The sequence below is a fragment of the Ochotona princeps genome, chromosome 21 (assembly GCF_030435755.1).
Source record: "Ochotona princeps isolate mOchPri1 chromosome 21, mOchPri1.hap1, whole genome shotgun sequence".
In the NCBI taxonomy this organism is placed as follows: domain Eukaryota; kingdom Metazoa; phylum Chordata; class Mammalia; order Lagomorpha; family Ochotonidae; genus Ochotona; species Ochotona princeps.
The window spans coordinates 26868478-26885993 of record NC_080852.1 but is presented as its reverse complement, the minus strand read 5'-3'; the positions used below and the strand labels follow the sequence as shown (position 1 = coordinate 26885993).

Here is a 17516-nt window from a genome sequence, read left to right as displayed (position 1 = left end):
TATCCATTAGGCCATAGTACCAACTCCTACAGTTCTGCTCCTGACTCCAATTTCCTGATGACACATGCAAAATGCCTGCAGTACTTGAGACCCTGCCAATCACATGGGAAATCTAGATTTAGTACTTGGTTCCTGGGTTCAGCCAGTCCCTACCTTCGTGGGCACCTAGCAAATCAATCAACAGACAGATCTCTCTCTGCCTTTCAGAGAAGTAAAAACAGATGAAAAGATGTGAGAGCTATCTTAGAGTCGATGGCCACCATCAATCTGTGAGAGATGTAAGGAACAGAGTATTGCCACAGCTCGGCTTAGGGTTCAGGTCAGGTAACAGTACAACTGTCTTCTCCATGGGTTCCGGGTGGGCCCAAGAGAGGAAGCCATCTTACTCGTCTCTGCTACTCAGGACCTGGCCTAGGATATGACAAGGAAAGCAGAAGATATTTGTGGTATACAGAATAAAAGTCATTCTTTTCTCTTTTTTATTGACTGGTATTCCCCACAGTTTTTTTTTACCTGTAGTAAGTGACACAGCTTGCCAGATAGCCTCTAAAGAACACAAGCCCACAAAAATCAACTCCAGGACCTGGCATAGTAGCCTAGAGGCTAAAGCACTCAAATTGCACATGCCAGGATCCCATATGGGTGCCAGTTCATGTCCCGGTGGCTCCACGTCCCATCCAACTCCCTGCCTGTGACCTGAGAAAGCAGTCGAGGATGGCCCAAAGCCTTGGGACCCTGCACCCACATGGGATACCCAGAAGAATCTTTTAGCTCCTGGCTTTGTCTCAGCACAGCTCCAGCCACTGCAGCCAACTGGGGACTGAATTAAAGATGAAGATCTTCCTCTCTGTCTCTCTTCCTTTCTGTATATCTCCCTTTCCAATAAAAATAAAATAAATCTTCAAAAAAAATTTTTTTAATGAATTCGAGCAAGGATCTCTTACTGGAAGACCAAAGCATGAGCATTACAAAGAGCCTAAGACACTAAGAACACTGAAGTCTACCTGGGCCATCAGCTCAGACAGCTGAAGGGTCTATTTCTGTATATAACAGCTGGGGACAGAATCTCACTGCAAATCTCCAGGTTGCTCTCTTCCCATGCAAAATGTACTATAGCTCTACTTGACTCCTTTTAGCAATGTTTAAAAAATCTGGAAAATTTTGGTTTTCCTATCAAAGATTATATCAGACTCAAATCTATAAGAAAGCCATGCCCACACTAACTCCTCTCCCACGAGCCTCACGTTGTCCTAGTTTTTTTCTCTCAATCTAAGCTAATACTTTAATTTTTTTTCCACAAAGATCTCTGCGTTTTAGTGCAGAATTTCTGAATTCTCAGTCCGTGTAATCACACAAAGTAGCAATCCCAAGCTCCTGAAACAAGCATTCTGTCTTGTCTACTAAGTTTGACAGTGAGGTATTTCATATACCCTTAACAAACAGGTCTCATCAAAGATGAACATATGGGGCCCGGTGGCGTGGCCTAGCAGTTAAAGTCCTCGCCTTGAAAGTCCTAGGATCCCATATGGGCGCCGGTTCTAATCCCGGCAGCTCCACTTCCCATCCAGCTCCCTACTTGTGGCCTGGGAAGGCAGTCGAGGACGGCCCAATGCATTGGGATACTGCACCCTTGTGGGAGACCCGGAAGAGGTTCCTGGTTCCCGGCTTCAGATCGGCGCGCATTGGCCCGTTGCAGCTCACTTGGGGAGTGAATCATCGGACAGAAGATCTTCCTCTCTGTCTCTCCTCCTCTGTGTATATCTGGCTGTAATAAATTGAATAAATCTTAAAAAAAAAAAAAGATGAACATATGAAATTGCTTCAACAAGTTTGAGGAAAAGAGAAATTAAATTTTGCTGCAAAATTTTTTAAATGCACGAAGAGTTGCTCTGTAATGTTTATTTTCCATTTTTAAAAACTCCATCTGCCTCTGACATCATCTGCTCATCTTAGCTCATTTCCAGTCTATGAATATGAATAGGGCACCTCACTAACCTATAACCCTCATATGTATTCCCAAGAGCTTATATACACACAGCGTCCCATTTGATAAGAGTTGTTATATGCCATGCTAAAGGTCTGCTAGACAGACGACCACAACCTTTACAAACAGCATCAATAAATTAACCTGGGGCTGCTGTTTGCAGTGCCAGAATCTCTCCCTCCATTAATATGCCTGGAAAACAGTAAAAGACGGCTCATGTACTTGAGTGCCTGCCAGCCAGGTGGGAGACTCAGATGGAGTTCTAGGTTCCTTATTTTGGCTGGTCCCAACTCCAGCCAGTGCAGCCTGCTGCTCTTGCAAATAAATTCATCTAAAAATAAAACAAAATGAAAAACAGATATCCACATGGCTGGTATCTTTAAGAGATCTGGAATCAGCAGTTAGGCTGTTGCTTGGGATTTGCACCGCCCTTGGAATTCCTGGTTCAAATCTCAGCTCCTCAGCTTCTTAATGCACATCCTGGGATGCAGATGACACCTCCTCACGCCCAGGGAAGACGGAGTTCCAGGCTTCTGGCCTCGCTCTGGCCCAGTGCTGTTTGTTGCAGGCATTTTGGAATCCCTGATTCCTGGCTTTGCTCTGGTCAGGGCCTTGGCTGTAGTGAGATTTGGAGCAAGAACCAACAGATGAAAGGAGTTCTCTCTGTCCCTCCCTATCAGTCTTTCAAAGAAATCTTAAAACAAAAAAGAGGGGATGATGGCATAGGGCACCCAGGCCACTTAGCACCAGCATCCTGTATGAATACATGTTCCATTCCCAGCTCTTGTGCTTCCTATCCAGCTTCCTGCTAATGTGTCTGGGAAGGCAGCAAATGATGGTCCAAGCTTTTGGGACCTGCCACCAACGTGGAAGACCAGGGCAGACTTCTGCTGCAGTGATGTAGTGAGTGAACCAGCAGGTGAAAGATCTCTCCATGGCTCTGTCTTTCAAATAAATAATCTTTAAAACAAAGAGTCAACACAGATTTTTGTAACTTTTCTACAAAACTAAAATCATTCTAAAATAAAAAGTTTGTCAGCATGCCATAATAGGAAGCCCCATAATAAATGGTTAGCCTATACTCAAGGACCACAGAAACATTCTTGGAATGTCCCAGTGCAGAGGTCCCTTATCCAAGACTCCTAAAGGTGATCACTTTTAATATGTTCACTAGAAAATATTTTAGGTACTCTAATTCACCTACACTTACTGCAAAGACGACAATCAGAGAAGGAACAATCACAATCTAGAATATTATGAATTTACATGTATATGCTGAACGAAACAGGCGCCACATGACTCATTCACACAGGATGCAAGAAGCAGCTCCCAGGACACCACTAATACTTGGGGTGCTCACATGTAAATTCACCTTATGATAAGCTTACAAAGTGCCTCATGTACTTAACCCCAAAGACTCAAAATAGTCACTGTTCATTTCATTTACCTCCAGTACCAAGCATAAAACTTTTACCAATTGTGTTGTCTCACCTACTTCTCCCCACTTTCTCCCAAACACTAAGTATTACTCAGTATAAGATTAACATCACAGCAATAAACAAGCCAGAGGTTGCCAAGCAAGTTCTCTGTTGATCAGGGTCCTGAGGGAGCAGGCAGCCCTACAGGTAATGTCTCACTTACTGAACAAGTAACCTGGAGCTGCTGTGGCTGCGGCTGCGGTGGTGGTGTCTGTTCCTGGGGGGTTTGCTGCTGCTGCTGCTGCTGAGGGTCCCATATATGTACAGTCTGAGCCGTGTTCTGATACGTGCCTGCCACGGCCTGCACAGCCACTGGAATGTGGATGTTGCCATTCATAAACTGTGCTGGAAAGAGAGAGTTTGCAAGGGTCTGCACTACCTCTTCGTGGGAGTTTTTCACTACAGACGTGGTGCCCACCATCTTCTCCTTGTCATCCTCCAGCTTTACAGCTGCCAGGGCTGTGGGTGAGCCACTGACGTGAACTGCGTTGTAGGCTTCTTGGGGAATGGCAATGTGGGTAATGCTCTGTTGTTGAGGGTCCCCCCGGGGCTGGGCAGAATAAACAGGGATAGTCCAGGTTTCTCCTGTAGGGCTTGTAATGGTCCCAGTGGCACTGTACAAGTGGGCACTGTCTACTGTCAGTAAGTCTGGCCTCAAAGACACATAACTCTGTTGCTGGCCCTGTGGAATGGCCAGCACGGTGGCCACTGGCTGCCCTGAGATGGCATAGGACACAGTGATGGGCATGTCCACTTTGCGCTTCTTCACTGGCTGAAGGACACTGGCCGTGCCAACCCGCCGCTCCCCTTCCCGGGGTGAGCCCTGCTGGGATGGTGGTGGGGAAAGGGCACCCACAGTCTGGATTTGGATCTGCTGACCCCCAGCAAGAGACTGGCCAGCCACCAGCTGAGCCTGGATTTGTTGATGTGGGATGTGCTCCTCCGGGATCTCTGCAGCCTGGATCTGCTGGGCCGCCTGCACGTGCTGCACCTGGATCTGAGCCGCCTGCAGCTGCGAGGGACTGGGGCTCGGCAGAGACGGGGTCTGCATGGAGGGGGCTGCAGACTGTGGCGCCTGGCCCTGGATCTGCACCTGGACCTGGACGGGTTGCTCGGCAGGCTGGTGAACGGTGAGCTGTGGGGAGAGTTGCTGAGCCAAGACCTGCTGCGGAGACTGCTGTACCTGCACCTGTACCTGTAGCGACAAGATTGACCAATGAGCGAGGCAGCAATGAGAATCCAGCCCTCCAAGGGAAGATTTCAGGGAGGGATGCAGTGTGAGGAAGGGCTACCTAACAATTCTGACAAGGCCGTTAATTCCAAAAATGAAATGCAAAGTTCCACAACCCCCCACTGACACATATCCAATCCAGAGAACCTAAGAAATACTAGGGCTTTAGCTCATTTTTAACTCTTTCATAATGAATCCTACTTTTTCAAATATTGGTAAAACAGCATAAGCAAACAATTTATAAATACAATTCAGGTATATTCATATAGATAGTAACAAATGAAAAATCTATTCACAGATTTTAAAAAATTACACAATGAGATTATACTTAAATTTTAAAGATTTATTTGTTTATGTCCAAGTTAGATTTACATACAGAGAAAAAGAGATTTTGTATACACTGGTTCACTCCCCAAATGGCCAATATAGCCAGGATTCGGCCAGGTAGATGCCAGGAGCTTTACCTAGGTCTTCCACACTGATAGCAAAGGACTAAACACTTGGGCCATATTCTGATGCATTTCCCAGGCCATTAGCAGAAGTGACATGGTAAGTAAACAGATAGGAATCAAGCCAGTGCCCATACTGGATGCTGGTGGCATTTTTACCCATAATGTTGCTCCCTAAATTCATCTTTTAATTCTACTGTCCACAAATTTTCTGAAACACTTTTATCGTAAGCAATAAAAAGGAAGACTACTAGTCTAGAAGGTTAGGAAAACAGGCACATTCTATGTCTCCACACAAAAATTTAAAAACGCAATAGAGAAATCTGAAGCAATCTAAAATGGAATTACTACTAACCTCATGCAGACACAGAGGTAGATAGAAGTAATCAAATGGTAAGACAAAGAACAGTATGCCTGTGACCATACCCAAATGTTAGAATTCAACAACTGGATCTGTTTTGACCCCACCTTCCTGCTAAGGTGCACCCTGGGCGGCACTGGTGATGGCTCAAGCAAGTGGGTTCCTGTAAGCCCCATGGAGACCTCGATGAAGTGTCCTGCATCCAGCTTTAGATCTGCCAAGCCTGAGCTGCTGAGAGCATTTGGGGAGTAAATCAGTGCAAGAGGGATGGATGACTTGATGGACCAACCTTTTCAGCCCTGGTATCTCCATCTCTGCCTTTCAAATAAATAATCAATTCATTTAAAAAAAAAAAAAAAAGGAACAAAAGTTAGACTTTCCTTGTATCACACAGAAAGACCATAAAAGTATCTATACATACTTTTTTAAAATTTATTTTTATTGGAAAGGCAGATATACACAGAGGAGGAGAGACAGAGACGAAGATCTCCCATCCGATGAATCTCCCCAAGTGGCCACAATGGCTGGAGCTGAGCCAATCCGAAGCCAGGAGCCAGGAGCCTCTTCCGAGTCTCCCTTGCAGGTGTAGGATCCCAAGGCTTTGGGCCACCCTCAACTCTTTTCCCAGGCCACAAGCAGGGAGCTGGATGGGAAGCGGAGCAGCCGGGATTAGAACCAGCACCCATATGGGATCCCGGCGCATGCAAGGTGAGGACTTTAGCAGATCGGCCACTGTGGTAGGCCCTATACATACTTTTTTCACAGAACAAACACAAATGACAAATTAAGCATGAAAAATTGCTTGATATCATTAACTTTTTTTTTAAAGATTTATTTATTTTTTATTGGAAAGGAAGATATACAGAGAGGAGACAGCGAGGAAGATCCTCCATCCGATGATTCACTCCCCAAGTGGCCACAACAGCCAGCATTGCGCCGATCCTAAGCCAGGAGCCTCCTGTGGGTCTCCCACGCGGGTGCAGGGTCCTAAAGTCTTGGGCTGTCCTAGACTGCATTCCCAGGCCACAGGCAGGAAGCTGGATGGGAAGCGGGGCCGCCGGGATCAGAACCGGTGCCCATATGGAATCCCAGTACGTTCAAGGCGAGGACCTTAACCGCTATGCCATCCCACCAGGCCCATCATTACCTTTTATGCATATGTAAATAAAACCACAATGAAACATCATTCACATCCATCAGGATGGCTGAAATAAAAAAAAAAAAAACTAAAGGGCCTGGCCCAGTAACCTAGTGGCTAAAGTTCTTGCTTTGCATGTGTCGGGATCGGGATCCCATTCAGGTGCCAGTTAATGTCAATGGAAAGCAGTCAAGGACGGCCCAAAGCCTTGGGATCCTGCACCCGTGTGGTGGAAGACCCCAGAAGTACCTGGCTTTGAATCCGCTCAGCTCCAGCTATTGCAGTTACTTGGGGACTGAACCAGTACATGTAAGATCTTTTTTTCTGTTCCCTTTCTCTATCTATCTGTCTTTCCAATAAAAATAAATAAAATCCCGGCACAATAGCCTAGTGGCTAAAGTCCTCACCTTGCACACACCAGGATCCCATATGGGTGCTGGTTCTATTCCTGGCAGCCCTGTTTTCTAACTCTTTCAAGTAAACAAATAAGTAAATTGCAAAAAGAAAGATAACAACAAGTACTGATGAAGATATTAAGAAACTAAAGCCCTTAATACATTACTGTTGAAAAAGTACAACTGGTACAGCACTCCTTTATAAAATAGTTTGGGAGATGCTCAAAGGGTTAAATTTATTTGACAGAAATATACATTAAATCATGTAATACAGCAATTTCACTCCTAAATTACCCGGAGAAACACAATCAGGACTATATAAGAACTTAATCATAGGCGCGAGCATTGTGGTACAGTGGGTATAACTGATGCCTGAGACACCAGCATATTCCACACATGTGCCAGTTCCGATCTAAGTCCCAGCTAATGTGCCTAGAAAGCAACAGAGGATGGCCCAATGCAATGCTTGGGCTCCTGCATCCAAGAGGGATACCCAGAAGAAGCTCCTGGCTTTGACCTGGCCACATTTAGCCATCATGCCCATCAGGGGAGTGAATCTGGGGATAGACCTTTATGTCTCTCCCTTTCTCTGTGTAACTCTGACTTTAAAACAAATAAATAAATAAATAAATGAATATTTTACTAAAAAAAAAAAAAAAGCATTCATAGTTCATAGCAGCATTATTCATAATAGCCAAAAAGCAGAAACTCAAATGCTCATCAACTGATGAATAAATAAAATATGGTATAGCAATACAATGGAATATTCTGTTGAACAGTTTGTGTTTATTTGAAGGCAGAGAAAGAGATCTCTATCCTCGGATATCCTCGCATTTCCTCCTAGTATAGTGGCTGGAATCCAAGTACTTTCCGCCATCACATGCTGCTTCCCAGGATGAGCATTAACAGAGCCGGAAGTGGAGCCAGATCCGAAAGGCAGGCACTCTCACATGGGATGCAGATCCCAAGCAGCATCTTAACCACTGGGCTCAATGCTTGCCATGCTAAATGCTTGCCATTCATACAACGGAAAACTAGCTGGCAATCAAAGAAATAAAATGCTGATATATGGTATGACACAGATGAATGCTGAAAATAATTCTAAGCAAAGTCAGATAATGTTTTACAGTTCTCTTCATAGGAAATATTGTATATTTGCTACAGAATCAGAAAAAAAATGAGTAGTTGTGCAGAGATGAAACGATAAAGAAAGCAAGGAGTGATGCTAATGGAAATGAGATCACCTAGGTGGGATACCTGTACATTACGTCTATAATTCTAAATTCTAACTACTTCACTTGTAAAAATGACATGACATTATTTATACTTCTTGGTTCATTTCTGAAAGAAAATTTTAATGCTGTAAGGACTTTGTTACAGTCCATTGTTCCCAAAAAGGAATTTATTGGGCCTGATGCACTAGCTAAGTGGCTGAAGTCCTCGCCTTGCGTGCACTGGGATCCGATATGGGTGCCAGCTCATATCCCAGATGTTTCACTGCCCTTCTAGCTCCCGGCTTGTGGCCTGGGAGAGCAGTGGAGGACAACTCAAAGCCTTGATAACCTGCACCTGCATGGCGGACCCAGAAGAAGCTCCTGGTTCCTGGTTTCACATCGGCTCGGCTCAGGCTGTTGCAGCCACCTGGGGAGTTAACCGGCAGGCAGAAGATCTTTCTCTCTGTGTCTTCTTCTGTTTGCATATTCGTCTTTCCAATAAAAATAAATATTAAAAGCAAAGAAACAAAAAGAAACAAGCCTATGATTAAATTGTAATAGGAATTTTTTCCCCCTTAAGTTCGGTATCCTTTTTTTTTTTTTTTTTTTTTTACAAGATCTACTTTCTTTCTATTTGAAATGCAGAGTTAGAGAGACAAACAACGAGGGGGTGAGAGATCTTCCATCTGCTGGTTCACTACCCAAATGGCCACAAGAGCCAGAGCTGCGCTGATGGGTCAGACAGCTGGCACAGTGATTCAGATGTTGCTTGAGCTACACACAGCCCTTATCAGACCCTATTCTAGGTAATGCATACCATGAGAACTGCATAAGGTAACAGCCAAAATACCTGGGTCCTTGTTATCCATCTGGAAGACACAGCTGGGTGTTCTGAGAGCTAGGCTTTCTGCCTGGCCCATCAGCTTACTGCAGGTATCTGGGGAATGATTCAGTATATGGAAGAATCTGTCCCCTCTCCCTCTCTCCATCTCTCTGCCTTTCAAAATAAAATAACTAGTAAAAATAAATAACCACAATAAGCCAGGATTGCAGCTTCAGAGCCCATGCCCTGCCAATATAACTGTGTATATTCTGCAGGGCCATAGGGTCATAATCAAAACCTTCTACCTCATCAGATACATCTCTCCATAATCCTGGTTTTTCTATCATGTTTCCCTTCCTTTCCTGTTCCCTTGATGTTAACAACAAAACAAAACAAAACAAAACAAAACAAAGAACACTATCCAAAGTTAAATAAAACTCAAATAAACCACAGTGGCATCAAAATAGCATTTGTAACTGGAAATGACTATTACTTAGGAGAAAATATATCAGTTCTCCCTTTCAGTAAGTTTATTAATAGTATTATTTTTTGAGGCTTACATATAACAAATGCCAACCTAGAAATGTTATAGGTAAAGAGTTACAGATGCACACAAGTAAACAAACATTGCTACAATACGTCATCATTTTCATATTAAAGCAAATATGATGCTTGCATAAGCCCATGTTAGCGTTCCCATGCTGTCCTGCCCTGGCTGACACAGATAAAAGGAAGATTCACTCACATCCAAATTCACTCTCAGAAAACCTTGATTTCTATTATTTAATTCTCCAAAGCAAACAGCAATGACCTGTGGTCTTTTAAGTTTATAGTGATGGAAATATTCTTAATGCATACTAACTGGACAGCATTAGTATTCAACAGAGTTTTAAATATTCCCTTTACCGTAGGGGAATGCCAGACTCTATGGAATTGTACCATAAAATTCAAAATGTTAAAAAAAAAATTTAAAAAGATTCCTTTAGTGAAAAGCAATACGTAACATTAAAATAACATGTAAATTTGATGTTTCTATTAATCAAAACCTTTAGAGTAAATAAATTATGCAAAACAGAATGCACCACAAAATTGGGCTTACCTGAACCTGCTGTGGCTGCTGAACCTGAATCTGCTGTTCCTGCTGTGTCTGTGGTTGAACGCTGGTGGTGACTGGACAGGCAAGTTCAAGCAAAGAGCCAGCCACTTCCGTACTGTCTGTGTAAATGCAATTCCCACCCTGCTGGTACACCATGGTGGTGGTCGCTGTCTGCTGGAACTCCTGAAGGGCTTCTGGCCCCTTCGAGGCCAGCGAGTCCAGAAATTCCTTCATCCTGTGCTGTGGAACAGACCGGGCCTTCACGCGGATATACTCTTCAAAGGAGATGGTATTCTCCAGGGAATTATTCATATTGCAGAGTCCTTAGGGTTCCTAGAAATAAGTATACAGAAGTCAAAATTATGCTATTATTTTTTGCCATAGAAATGTACAGAAACAATCACCCTTGCATCAGGGTGAAGTACAATGTATACCCAGAATCTACAGGGAAGTTTCATGATAGCACCTTATTTTCTCACAATAGTACTTACAAATTATTCCCACTCACATTTCCCAAAATCAAACTGCTGCACCACACTGAAATCAAAGAGTAGCAGCATGCTCCATAGTATTGGATAAACAGTCTGAATACATATGCTCCTCCCAGCACCAGACCAACCTAATTTTCTCTGCAGAGCCAAGCACTGGATGGTAAATATCACATGCAAAATTGCTTTGTGAGGGACAGACAGAACAACCAAACAAGAAGGATGCAAGGAGCAGATTCCTACTGATATGTGTTACTTCTGCTGCCTACTAGGTCCCAAAAGAGACAGGAGTGCCACCCATTTGGGCCATGACCCAAAACACATCTCCCAACAGAAACACCAAAAAATCTCACTTGCCATCAACTGCTACTATTGCTTTACAGCAAGGTTTATAGGTAAAGAGCATAAACTCTGGAGCCAGACTCCCTGGATTCACATCCTAATTCAATTTTTCCTTAGACATGCAACTTAGGCAAATCAGTTATTCTTAGCTTTATCCATAAAATGGGATTAAAATTACACTTACCTCAGAGCTGACAATATATGTAAAGCACTTAAATAAAGAGTACCGGGCCCGGCAGCATGGCCTAGCGGCTAAAGTCCTCGCCTTGAACGCCCTGGGATCACATATGGGCGCTGGTTCTAATCCCGGCAGCTCCACTTCCCATCCAGCTCCCTGCTTATGGCCTGGGAAAGCAGTCGAGGATGGCCCAAAGCTTTGGGACCCTACACCTGCATGGGAGACCTGGAAGACGTTCCAGGTTCCCGGCTTTGGATCGGTGCAGCACCGGCCATTGCGCTCACCTGGGGTGTGAATCATCGGACGGAAGATTTTCCTCTCTGTCTCTCCTCCTCTCTGTATATCTGACTTTATAATAAAATAAATAAATCTTAAAAAAAAAAGTACCAAAAAACCAAAAACAATAATAAAAAAACAAGAAACAAAACAAACAAAAAAGTAACATCTAATCCACAGATAACATTACATATTCAACCAATTTTATTTAAATTAGGGAAGAGTTTAAGAGTACCTTAAATAATTAGGTCACTATTGAAATTCAGAAATCAATTCTGCAAAGTTCTTCTTTTTCCTTTTTTTTTTTTTAAATCATGTATTTAAGAGTTAGAAAGGTGCCTAAACCTGAAGGAAAACAGTACCACCTAAAGACAGTTGGGTGCCCAGTCGATGGTGGCCTCGCCACATCCTCTAGAAAAGTGATTTTGTTTTTCTGAGTCATTAGGTTAGAAATACCAGTGAGTTTATCAATGCCTTAACCCTCTTCCTCTGCAGATACAAGGTATATGGGAAACTACCTCATTTCTACCTGGCTTTGAATTCCTGGAAGACAAGATTATGTCCCGAGGCGGGGGGCGGGGGGGGGGGGGGGCAACAATGTGGTATGTAGTGTGTAAAACTACCGCCTTCAGTGCTGGCATCCCATAATGGCACCAGTTTGAGTCCCAGCTACTCTACTTGTAATCCAGATCCCTGCTAATGTGCACAGAAAGCAGTGGAAGATGACCCCAGTGCCTGGACCCTGAAACCCATGAGGGAGATCCGCAAGAAGTTCCTACCTTCAGTCCAACCCAGCTCGAGCTGCTGTGGCTACTTAGGGAGCAAAACAGGGATGATCCCCACCAACTCTTGTCTTTCAAATAAAATTTTTAAAGTGTTTTCTGCTTGTATGCTAGCTTTTAAATAAAGGAGTATGACCTGACCTTCCCTGAATAGTCTACATAAGGTACGTGTTGCATTTGGAATTCAAGGTGGAAAAAGCAGCATTACGATGCCTCATACCTTTAACGCCTAATCATACATTAGTTCATAACCTAGCAGTAAACGTTATAGAAAAGATGTATACTTATTTCCCCTAGTAAATAATTAGTATACACCTGGGAGAAAAACCTACACATCCAGGGCAAAAGTGAAACAAAACAAAATACACAGTCCTTACTACAAGTAATCATGGCTACATATGTGAAAAGCCTATGTTTAGTGTACAAATTACTGAGGTGTATTTAAACAGAATAGACCAGCAGCACTTTTTCTTTTTAACAAGGCATGTATTACAAATTATTTCTCCCTAAGTAAGGAAACGCAGAAAGCAGAACTTTCAGGCCACACATCTTAGGAAACCCAAAGCACAGCAGAGCACAGCAATGCTCCCTGACCCTTCCCCACATTTTCTGAGCCTGTCTTCCTTCGAAAGCTCCTATGAGAGCAAGGACGGCTGGACAGTTACCTTCTCTGAGTGCAAATCAAGTCTGCAGTGACAGTTTAAACTTAAGCTAACAACAACGTCCACGGCACATGCAGATAAGAACATCAAGGCCAAACACACTGTCCTTGCCTTAGGGGCTCAGAACGTGCCTCCTCACAAACATGACCCGCGAGCACTACCAGCCACACTGGCACAGAACGTGTTAAAGCAGCCCTGCTAACAACATACACATGCCAACTTCCTTAAGGTGGGGTCTCTGCAGGGTAAACTGCAGGTGAAACACCCTCACATTTGAATAGCAGGGCCTGAGTCTCAGCTTGGCTTGGCTCTGATTCCAGCTTTCTGTTGAGGCTCACCCTGGGAGGCAGCAGGTGATGGCTAACTGGGAGGGGCCCTACCACCCACATAGGGGACTGTGACAGGGGTCCTGCTGCCGGCCTCCTCCCAGCCAAGGTAGGCACTGGGAGGCACCCAGGGAGAAAACCAGCAGATAGGAGATGTGTCTCTCTAATAAACAAACAGAACTTTTATAAAAGTACCTCTCATAATCAAGTTCAAATATGCTCATAAAATTTACAATGTGTGACCCAAATTTTTTTTCTAAGATTTATTTATTTTTATTGGAAAGGCAGATATACAGAAAGGAGAACAGACAGAGAAGATCTTCTGTCCAATGATTCACTCCCCAAGTGACAGCAGCGGCCAGAGCCGAAGCCAGGAGCCAGGGGCTGCTTCCGGGTGCAGGGTTCCAAGGCTTTGGGCCATCCTCGACCGCTTTCCCAGGCCACAAGCAGGGAGCTGGATGGGAAGCAGGGCCACCAGGATTAGAACCAGAGTCTAAATGGGATCTTGGCGGGTTCAAAAAGAGGATATTAGCCACTGGGCTATCGCCCCGGGCCCGACCCTAATTTCTTATTATAGTTACCCTTTGGCTAAAAAGAGGACACAGACGACACAAGCAGTCTCTAACTAATCCTCTCCTAGCTCAGACTTCAGCCTTTCGGGTTTTTTTTTGCAAATATCAACGAAAATTTAAATTTCCTAAAATTTATTTTCTTCAACAATGAGCTTTATTTCCATAATATATGGAAAGAATGCTGCACTTATCAAGATTGCCTGTGGTAGAATTGTAGCTCCTATGTGAAACCAATGATTGAAAATACACATGAAGTCATCCATCAAACTTTGTTGTCTTAAATCAGAGAAAAGTACAGACACCAATACAAAGCAAAACAGAAAAATTTAGGTTCCAGGGCCCAATGCAATAGTCTAGTGGCTCAAGTACTAGCCTTGAACCCACTGGGATCACATATGGGCGCCGGGTTCTAATCTTGAAGGCCCCACTTTCCATCCAGCTCCCTGCTTGTGGCCTGGGAAAGCAGTTGAGGATGGCCTAAAGCCTTGGGACCCTGCGCCCGCGTGGCAGACCTGGAAGAACCTCCTGGCTCCTGGCTTCGGATCGGATCAGCACAGCACCAGCCATTTGCGCTCACTTGGGGAGTGAATCAATGGATGGAAGATCTTCCTCTTTGTCTCTCCTCCTCTCTGTATATCTACATTTCCAATAAAAATAAATAAACCTTTTTAAAACTAAATTCAAGTTCCAGAACTGGATGGTCTTTGTAGGAGTGCTGCTGTTCAGGCAAGCCAAGTGATGGGGTGCCCATAGTCACCTCATTTCCCCACATCCCCCAGGGCAGTCAAATTTGCATCTCCATTTCGGTGTTAAGTCTGAAGGAGAACTTCACCAGCTTTTCTTTCTGCAAACAAAGTTTTTCTACAGAGCTGAAGTCCATCTAGTTTTTTGGGAGGTAAGCCGGGGAAGGCAGTGGGAATCAGTGATGTGAAAGGCTACAATCAACAATCTACCAACTGTAAACATCTACCACCTGCTAGGAACCAGTCAGAGGCACCTTGCCAAACCTGACCACTACCATTTTTTATTTTTCCTATATTCAATTCCTTTGAACTTGTATTTGTAGATTTAGTAATTTTAACGTTAGAGTTATCCCTAAACGTCACCCTGCCAGATAACAAAATTAATGTTCCAGCTGTATATCATTGATAAGCATGGTACAATTTTGTTTAATCAATCATACATTATTTTTTAGCAAGCAGCAAATTCTGAAAATGAAGGTTCCAACAACAACACAAACAATTCCGCTGCCCAGAACCTTTCAGCAACTCCTGTCAGCATCTCTACACCAGTATCTTCAAAAACTTACAAGAAATTCCAATCCAGGGCCCAGTGCAATGGCCTAGCAGCTAAAGCCCTTGCCTTCAACGCTCCGGGATCCCGTATGTGTGCCGGTTCTAATCCCAGCAGCCCCAATTCCCATCCAGCTCCCTGCTTGTGGCCTGGAAAAGCAGTCAAGGATGGCCCAAAGCCTTGGGACCCGGCACCCTGGCTCCTAGCTTCGGATCGGCGCACTAGTCATTGCTACCGCTTGGGGAGCGAATCATTAGACGGAAGATCTTCCTCTCTATCTCCTCTCTTCTCTCCATATATCAGATTTTGCAATAAAAATAAATCTTTCTTAAAAAAAAAAGAAAGAAATTTCAACCCAAATAAAAATCTATTACCTTGCAAAATGGCAAATAAACTAAATATTTAGGTCTCAGGAAAAAATGGAGTAAGTTTCAAGAAGTGCAAAAAAATACTCAAATATATGCTTTAAACTTTCCTTTACAAGGAGAAAAGCCTGGGTCCAGTACGGTGGCCTAGCTGCTAAAGTCCTTGCCTTGCACAAGCCAGAATCCCACATGGGCACCAATTGGTGCCCTGCCGGCCCAGCTTCCCACCCAGCTCTCTGCTTCTGGCCTGGGAAAGCAGTTGAGGACGGTCCACAGCTTTGGGATCCTTCACCAACATGGGAGACCTGGAGGAAGCTCCTAGCTTCGAATCAGCTCAGCTCCAGCTATTGTGGCCACTTGGTAAGTCAATCAGCGGATGGATAATCTTCCTGTCTCTCCTCTTCTATCTGTCTTTCCAATAAAAATAAATAAATCTTGTGCCTGGTACAGTAGCCTAGCAGCTGGGATTCTAAATGAGTGCTGGTTCTAATCCTGGTGGCCCTGCTTTCCATCCAGCTCCCTGCTTGTGCCCTAGGAAAGCAGCCGATGATGCTCTAAAGCTTTAGGACCCTGTACCCAAGCGTGTGAGATCACAGAAGCTCCTGGTTCCCAGCTTTTGATCGGCTCAGCTCCGGCCGCTGCTATCACTTTGGGGTTGAATCATCAGAGGAAGATCTTCCTTTCTCTCTCTCCTCCTCTCTGTATATCTGACTTTGCAATAAAAATAAATCTTTAAAAACTTTTTGCGAAATATGACAAAAAATCAAATTTAACTTTTTTGCAATGACCAATTTATACCTATATCATTTATTGCATTACTGAAATTCTGTTGCCCACCAAACTAATATGCCACTATTACATACCAAATTCCTTTTTTTTTTTTTATGATTTACTTATTTGTATTAGAAAGGCAGATTACAGAAAGAAGGAGAGACAAAGATATTCTATCCGCTCCTTCACTCCCCAAATGGCTGCAATGGCCAAAGCTGAGTGGATCTGAAGCAAGGAGCTTCTTCAGGTCTCCCATGCAGGTGCTGGGTCCCAAGGCTTTGGGCCATGCTTGAAGCTGAATGCAGAGAAACTTGGACACAAACTGGTGCCCATAAGGCATCCAAGCATTTCCAAGGGGAGGATTTAGCCAACTGAGCCATCACACCAAATTCTTAGAAACAGGAACTACTTCTATACTCTGGTATCTCTCAAATGGTATAAACCTTTCACTTTTTAGAAATAGGAACTAGATGAACACTATATTATAATAATACAGGGGAAATGAATGGGAGGAGTTTAAGGGAAATCCCAGAGCCTATGGAACTGTGTCATAAAATAATAATAATAACCCGGCGGCGTGGCCTAGCGGCTCAAGTACTCGCCTTGAAAGCCCCGGGATCCCATATGGGCGCTGGTTCTAATCCCGGCAGCGCCACTTCCCATCCAGCTCCCTGCTTGTGGCCTGGGAAAGCAGTTGAGGACGGCCCAATGCATTGCGACACTGCACCCGCGTGGGAGACCCGGAAGAGGTTCCAGGTTCCCGGCATCGGATCGGCGCGCACCGGCCCGTTGTGGCTCACTTGGGGAGTGAATCATCGGACAGAAGATCTTCCTCTCTGTCTCTCCTCCTCTCTGTATATCTGACGTTATAATAAAAATAAATCTTCAAAAAATAATAATAATAAAAACTCCATTTGCATTTAAGAAAAAGAAAAAACCAACAGGAACTACTTCCAAGCTTTCTGTATGTGATTCCAATGATGGTCCCACAGCTTCAGAAAAAGCATGTCAACATTTGCATTCCTTGCCCCAACCCTATTTTTTACTACCAATATTTAATGACACAGTGACATATGCAGAAAAAGGCAGCCAACAAATTTATTTACATTTCCCAGTACTGTTAAATCATTTATATTTAGGAAAAACACCTGGAAGAATATATACACAGAAAATGCTAACAGGCACACCTAGATGATTGCAATCACACAGGATTTAAGTTTCTCCCTCTCTAATACTCTCCTGTATCTCCCACCAATTGTATTAAATAGAAAAGGTAACTGTAACACAATATA

At 43.8% G+C, this 17516-nt stretch overlaps 1 protein-coding gene across 3 annotated transcripts in view; it reads right to left on the bottom strand.

Annotated features, from left to right (window-relative positions):
* Positions 1 to 17516, bottom strand: part of QRICH1 (glutamine rich 1) — a 45679-nt gene that overhangs the window by 21195 nt on the left and 6968 nt on the right. For all 3 annotated transcript variants that reach the window (XM_004581451.3, XM_004581450.2, XM_058679120.1), the window contains 2 exons: positions 10173 to 10502; positions 3626 to 4657 (listed from right to left, as the gene is read on the bottom strand). In XM_004581451.3, the coding sequence (XP_004581508.1) occupies positions 3626 to 4657; positions 10173 to 10481 (1341 nt within the window). In that variant the 5' untranslated portion in view covers positions 10482 to 10502. The remainder of the gene's footprint in view (positions 1 to 3625; positions 4658 to 10172; positions 10503 to 17516) is intronic.